Source organism: Centruroides sculpturatus, unplaced genomic scaffold (assembly GCF_000671375.1).
Source record: "Centruroides sculpturatus isolate CEXI.00-Female unplaced genomic scaffold, Cexi_2.0 scaffold3042, whole genome shotgun sequence".
Classification (NCBI taxonomy): domain Eukaryota; kingdom Metazoa; phylum Arthropoda; class Arachnida; order Scorpiones; family Buthidae; genus Centruroides; species Centruroides sculpturatus.
This window is the reverse complement of record NW_019387128.1, coordinates 7,072-14,297: the sequence shown is the minus strand read 5'-3', so window position 1 is coordinate 14,297 and position 7,226 is coordinate 7,072. Positions and strand designations below refer to the sequence as shown.

The 7,226-nt window shown below is 27.8% G+C and overlaps 1 protein-coding gene across 2 annotated transcripts; it reads right to left on the bottom strand.

The window, feature by feature from the left end:
• Positions 1–2,193, bottom strand: LOC111616178 (dual 3',5'-cyclic-AMP and -GMP phosphodiesterase 11-like). Of its 2 annotated transcripts, XM_023357597.1 has the most exons (4): positions 1,720–2,185; positions 1,533–1,622; positions 1,323–1,460; positions 1–1,193 (listed from the first exon to the last, which is right to left on the bottom strand). In XM_023357597.1, exons 1-4 carry the CDS (start codon positions 1,825–1,827, stop codon positions 1,188–1,190), a joined length of 342 nt encoding a protein of 113 aa, XP_023213365.1. In that variant the 5' UTR covers positions 1,828–2,185; the 3' UTR covers positions 1–1,187. The 2 variants fall into 2 exon arrangements, with proteins under 2 accessions (XP_023213365.1, XP_023213366.1); XM_023357598.1 differs by having other exon boundaries at positions 1–1,460; positions 1,720–2,193.
• Between the last annotated feature and the right edge of the window lie 5,033 nt (positions 2,194–7,226).

The window sequence follows — 7,226 nt, the reverse complement described above, 5'->3', positions numbered from 1 at the left end:
CTTATTTTTATTCTTGTAAATATAATCGAGCGATGCACGGTCTATACTCTCTGATCATCTTATTACGACAGAATGCTGGAAAAATTTTCAGAAAAATCAAATTATATTTAAATAATAGGCTTACTGTTTATTAATGAAACGATGCTAGAATTTATTCAGAATAAATTCCGATAATTTCGATATTTTTAAAATTTCTGTAGAGGTAACATGTTAGTCCAACATACATTTATACCAGATGACAAAGTGCTGTGACATTATCATGAAAGAAATCGATTTTGATAGTGAAATCCAGATGAATAATTGTTTGATTTATCTTCCGTATCTCTGTTTATTAAATTCATATCCATAAACGAATAGAAGGTTCTTATTTTTAGTTAAAACTTGTAGCGAATATTGTTTGTGGCGAGTTTCGTGGAATTCTTGTCACTCTACCCTTACCTGTACTTTAGTCAGGTGTCCAAAGGGTGGCGTAACTCACAACTATTGTAAAAGCTTGTACAGTACACTTATTCTGCTGCTCTCGTATGGGCTAAGACGTAAAATAAACTTGTCTTTGTTAATGTTAACATTGGGTTGACTAAATCATTCATAGTCTTGTCTCTATGCCATCTTTCTCATCCAACAAAACTTCTTATAATTAATAATATGAGTTGTATTTGATATCAGTGTAATCATAACTTTATCGGATGTTTTACGTTTATTCTGAAACAAATTTTATATATATATATTGATAATTTTATCAATATTGTAATCAGTTCACTGGAAGACTGATGGTCAATTAGCATTAATTATTAATTAGTATTAAGTGTTTAATGATAAAAGCATTTATTCATACCTGTCGATTATTAACAAGCAGGCACTAATGTCTCATTAATTTATAAATGATGGGTTAATGATGATTATTGGTTTATCATTTTAAAATTATCCTTAAAATAAGGTAAGATTTTTTTTAAAAAAACTTTCAAAAAATTTTCAATTTACTTGCGACGTAAACAGCATAATTAAATCGCTAAGAATAATAGTTGCTTAATATTTTATAAATTTTTTCTTTATGTATTTTATCTCTTTTGTTGGTAGTCTACTATTTCTTCGGTATATTATTTTCTGTCTTTATTTTCTGATATTTTTAATTAATTTTGGAAAAAAATACTTTCTTATCGTGAAAATTCTAATTAAAGATGTCGTCATCAACCCTTAATCAGATTAATGTTTAAATTAATTCGCAAATATTTGAAAATCGTTAGTCGTAATTCTTATCTGTATGAGCTTTAGAAAACTAAAATTTAGTTTTATACTAATTTAAATATTTTATATAAATATACCTTTGTTCTTTCATCTAACAATAATATTTGGCATCTTTGACACTGCAGCAGAGATTGCGTGTGGGTCATAATTCTGTAAACAACGTGTTCAATGGTGCTTTGCTCTTCAAATATCATCCTTGCCAAATCTAATAACACCTTAAAAATAAAAAAGAACACTATGTAACTAAATATATTTAATGATGATTTATTAAATGATTGTATTTATACCTGATTTCTTTTATTTTCTAATTGGGATCGCTCATACAGTTGAGCATTTCTTAAACCTATTCCACAAAATTGCAGATACTGGGCAAAAACCTAAAATAATGATTCAAAATTAGAAAATTATTTGATGAATAATAGTTATATAAGAAAATATTTCATCGTAATTATAGGAAATCGTTATCTAACTCACCATTTCGTCGTCAACATTAAAGAAATCTCCCTTAGAACCGTTTTTGTTGATCACTTGAGCCACACCAATAACTTCCCCATCGATATCCATGAGGGGCATACATAACATACTTCTCGTCGTGTAACCCGTCTTCTGATCGATATTTTGATTAAATCTCGCATCCTTTTAAAGTAAAAGAAAATTCACTTTAATACAATATACATTCTGAAATAATGTAAAGAATATTCTATAAAGATTATGTCTGCTGTATATTCTCCAAGAGCATTAGATTTATTTAGTTTTCTGGTAAATGCATTCTTTATACATAGAAAATTTCTGCAAATACTTCCTAGAAGACTGCAATGCACACTTAGAAAAAACTTGAAAACAATTAAGTTTCGAAATTGGAAGTCCTCTTTTTAATGGGTTTAATCTCGAGAATCAGATTAATAAAAAAATAAAGTTTTAATTACATAGAAACTTTCCTCGTTAATGTAATTCAGATCCTATTAAATTTTGTAGAATTTTCTTTTTATATTAAAAACTTTTATTTTCTTTTTATATTAATTTTAAATATATGACATATATTTAATAATAATAATAATAATTAATAAAACTTTTTTATAGAATAAACTAATTACAAATAAAGAAACATTAAAATAGATTTGTAGATTCAAGATAGAAGAATAGAAGATATAAGTTTACATTCTTTTCATAGCTGTTTTGAAGATGAAATGATGATCCACAAAAGCATTTAACTGAATCAGACTTTCCCTATTATATTTTGTTTGTAAAACTATTTCTAAAAAGATTTTTCAACAAATCTTTTTCCTCTTTCTTGATGAAAGAATATATTCTATCAGTTTTTCTTGAAATACAATAATCATATGGGATTCCGTTTCAAAGAACATATTGCAAACTGAAGTTTTACCAATTATATTAATAGAGATCAAGTTCCTCCCATTTAAAATGGTTACATTATTATACAAGTAAATAATAATGATCTAATATAAAGTATGCAAAGAATCTAATCATAACTATTATTAAAACCATTCCGATATAACTGAATCAGATTCTATTATCTTTAAATTGATTTAGTTTTTAAAAGGATCATCATTTATTTAAAACAATCATAAGGCTATATAATTTTCACTTTGTTTAAAGAAAAAACAAGAAAAACTGTAATCCCAATAACATCATTTTTTATCCAGTGATAATTTAAGCGACAGTGTCGTTTTAAATAATTATTTAATTACCAGGAATGGAGTTGTGGGAAAACACAAGGAAATCTATTAAAAGGATCTCTTTAATTATTGCTATTTAAGTGTTAAGACGTGAAGAAAATCCACGCAACCAGAACGTTAGTCAGGCATGAACCCAAGACCAACTACCAGTGTTTAATGTTTTTATCCACTCGGACACTGGTGGACTGTTTACTTTTCTGAGAAACCTGAAATATCTATTATGAATGATTTTCTAGTTAATTACTTCTAATTAACAATAATGAAAGTTTTACAGTATTAGTTTATATTGTAGCCTGTATTGTTTAACGTATTATATGATTTTTCTTGTGTAGTAAAATATCTAATATGTTATATTACTGTCTATTATACGACTATCATCCATCATAGCTAGATGTTATTGCATAATAAATCAGAGAAGAATATCGACTATATATTTATAACAAGACTTAAGAATTCAATTATTTACATAATGGTGCATATTTTTAAATTAAAATCGATTATTTTAATGTAAAAGTTTTGGTTCTCGGATGATTTATAAAAGTCAAATACGAAAACGATTGTAAAAGTGCCTCTCCAAGAGGGAGTTTTTTGTTTAATAAAAAACTAACTTTCGAAATAGTCTTTCACTAGTATAATAAACCAATCTTAATACGCTATTTAGAAATAGCGATTAGTATTATTTTTTAATATGTTGAGGATATCCAAATTCTTCTCTTTCAAATCATAATTTGATTAAATATTGTCCCCTGAGTTAATTCTAATCGTTGACATCATAAGGTTTTATCGCCAGCCACATTCACTCCTATTGCAAGTGGTTTTGATCCGCAAAGGAATAGAATAGATTTGATCACCGATTCGAATTCCCGTAACAAGTTGATGTTTGAAATCGAGTTCGAACATGATCCACTAATGTGATAGACTACCACTTTACCGCACATCCATTATATTACGCTGAGCGTAAGGTAGTAAACATTTTATCTTATTAATTAAATTCCAAAAAAACTCCAAGATGTGAGGTTAGAATATCATAATGTCGATTTTGATTTGGTTTTGGTTTGATGAGATGACAATTCAATACAAGGGCGATCTGCCAAGCAGAGATCGCTCCTGAGAGGGCTTTCTATGGGAAACTGATCCCATTTAGACATGCGAAGGAAACCTGGAAATCTTAATGTGTCAGCCCATTGGTGAAGCGCGAACCCGGGACCAACTACCGGTGTTCTGACCATAAGACCTATTTTGAAAAACTTTCTATTATAAATATTACGTTTTCATGCAGAAAAAAAAAACAATAAACTGTTTGCCGACATCTCTTTGAAATAACGTGAATGCTTCTGTAACAAAAAAGAAACGTTTTTATATTAAATAATATAAACTATAAGCTCAATTGGAATCAGTTAATCAAAGTTCATTTCTATAGAACAAGAAAGAATAATCACTTGGAAATTCAATTCAATGAAATAACCTAAAATTGAATTCAATACAGAAACTGTGTAATTTGATTTTATTTCATATCAATCAAATTACCCGAAGACATATCCGCACGAGATTTTTTGTATAAGTATCCAGAAAAATCTCTAATGCATCGCAATTCTTGGAAACTGAATATTTCTTTTATATTTCATAAAAGGGTTCTCAATAACATGCGACGAAAAAGCAATATTTACTTTAAAATGCCGTGCAAACGGAATAAATGCACTTTTTACTCGAGTCTGTTTTCTTGGCATTGTTTCTCTTACCATCCAATCACATATATAACTTCAGAAAATTCTTGGTATATTCGTAACTTCGAAGTTTCATCTATTGATATTCAAATTCAATTCCGTAGTGTTGATTCCTCAATCATAATATTCTTTATTTATAATCCAAACACAGAAGTTCTTCTATTTCGGACCAGATTTTTATCTTTAAGTACAAACTTTTGTAATGTTAACGAATAAAATAATACAGTATATTTCTGTTAAAACATTTTCCTATTATCTTTTTCAATATAATCCGAATTTTTCATTTAGTAACCATAACAATATTTGACTAGAAAATAAAAACAGGAAAGAATAAATAAATTTATACAAATGATTTAAATTTATGAATTCTGAATTTATCGTATTTCTGTTATATCGTTAAGATAAGAAAATCAGTCGAATAAAATTTATTATTTTATTTTAAAGTATTTTATTTTATTTTTTCATTAAAAATATAGAAAAACCCATCTACCCTAACGTATTCGATACAAATCTGGAAATCCGTTCGAGACAGACAGGAAATTTTCAATTTGCTCTAGGGATCCAATACAACATTCTCTCACTCTAAATTCAATCAAGATTGCATTTAGGTAATCTTACTAGAAATTGCATAAAATTGAAAAATTAATACATCACTATTTTAAAGTTTAATCTTTAGAAAAGATTTAAACACACATTAAATTTTATATCGTAGTAATTTCACATATTTTTAAGCTTAAATCTTAACTTGGTTTATTGTTTTGAGTCGTTAATTATTGAATTCATTACAAACAATTTACATGAATTGCTTTACTCTAAAACTATTTATAATAATAAATATCCATTTTAAACAATTCTTGATAAAGCAGTATCGAATTCTGTAACATTAAAAGTATTTCTATGATGAGTATTTTGAATGAGGATACTTTCCTAAATAAACCCAATACAGTTCAGGCTTTCCAGATTGGGGTAAATTGAAGTTATTCATATAACAACAGAGTTTATGATGCAATCAAACCGGATGCCATATGTCCTTAATCTTAAGGTACTTATGTCCTTCAAGGTTTTTATTTTAGGATTATTTTGATTTAGGCGGCATAACTGTAACCAAAAACAGTTTATGTTTATATCATCGAAAAGTAAAGAAAACAAAATCGGATAAAATTTCTATAGTAAGCGATAACAATTTCTTTGAAAGCATTTCTATCGACATTACGAATTACCTTCGATGTTTTTCCTGGTTGATTAATGATATTTTTCGAAATACAGGTTAAAATTTTGATCGATGGGATAAAAGACAGAGATTGATTCTTTCGTCTTATAGATTTTTCAATATCGATTCAGCAAAAAGAAAAAAAATGTAAATGTAAATGTACTACACATATTTAGATTAATAAAATGTTTCATACAGGAAAAGATTGGCTTGTAGAACGAACCAAAATGGTTTCAGTCGGGGACAAATGAAAATCGAATGGAACTTCGTTACTCATTATGCCGCTAACACAATTTCAATAAACACATTTATTAAGTGAGAGAGTTTTTCAAACTAACAAATTAATTAATCACAGTAACAGCTGCACGAAACAACTTGGAGGCAACTGCTTCATTACAAAAAGTTCGGTGTATCAAATTCGTCTGATTGTTCCGTACGATCTTTTGAGCCAAGTAAACGTAAAAAAGCAAATTCCTCCAGAAGATTAATTTGAATATACCGCAAGTTGCTCTTCTTTTTTTTTCAAAATTAATCGAATATATTAAAAATTAGAGAAACGGTGATATAAATTTATATCTCAAATTTTCTTGTATCTTCCATGATGGTACAAAACACATTCGTCAAATAAATTGAAAATCGAATATCAATTCATATTATTAAAATAGAGTTTTAAATATTTTACCCAGTTCAATTCAATCATAAAAGAATCGATTATTATGTAATGTACACTAGACTGTTGCTAATCCGGCCATTCCCTGCACAGAGGGCGCCAGATTAACGAAAGTACCGGATTATTGTGTGTGTATAAGCAGGAAAAAAAAGGCAATACGGCGCGCTGACACGCAATATTATACATAATAAATTAAATCCGATAAAACTGGAAAACAGGATTTTCGTAGAAAGACGATTATTAAGGGACGGATTATCGAGTGCGTAATATACTTTGAAATATCTCAAAAATGAATGGGAATGAGCTCCATAAAACTTATAAAATTTTATGGAGCTCATATGTAGGGTTTATATAAAGGTAAGAATTCCGTTTATTGATAATAAATAAAACATCTCCTCCATCAAATAATATAAAGAGATAAATTATTTATAGAATTAGCTTAAAGAAAGTTATTTAGTCTTCGAAAATATTTTAGAATTTCTATTTTCAAATAAAATAACAAGATACGTATTATTGTCAAATCTTTCAGGCTGATAACTCATAATATTAATGGCTGACATAGAACAGATTTTTTTCAAGAATAAAATGAATAAAAAATTATCTACATTCCATAATGAAGCAAGATGAATTATAAGGGTTGACAGCATTATCAACAGAATATGTTATTGGCTTAAGATTCT

Excerpts from the sequence above, each read along its gene's own strand:
- LOC111616178 (XM_023357598.1), bottom strand. The coding sequence starts at position 1,827 with ATGTTATGTATGCCCCTCATGGATATCGATGGGGAAGTTATTGGTGTG. Across the intron at positions 1,623-1,719 it reads TTAATGTTGACGACGAAATG|GTTTTTGCCCAGTATCTGCA; the intron begins GTGAGTTAGATA and ends TCATTATTTTAG. Across the intron at positions 1,461-1,532 it reads TAGAAAATAAAAGAAATCAG|GTGTTATTAGATTTGGCAAG; the intron begins GTATAAATACAA and ends TTTATTTTTAAG.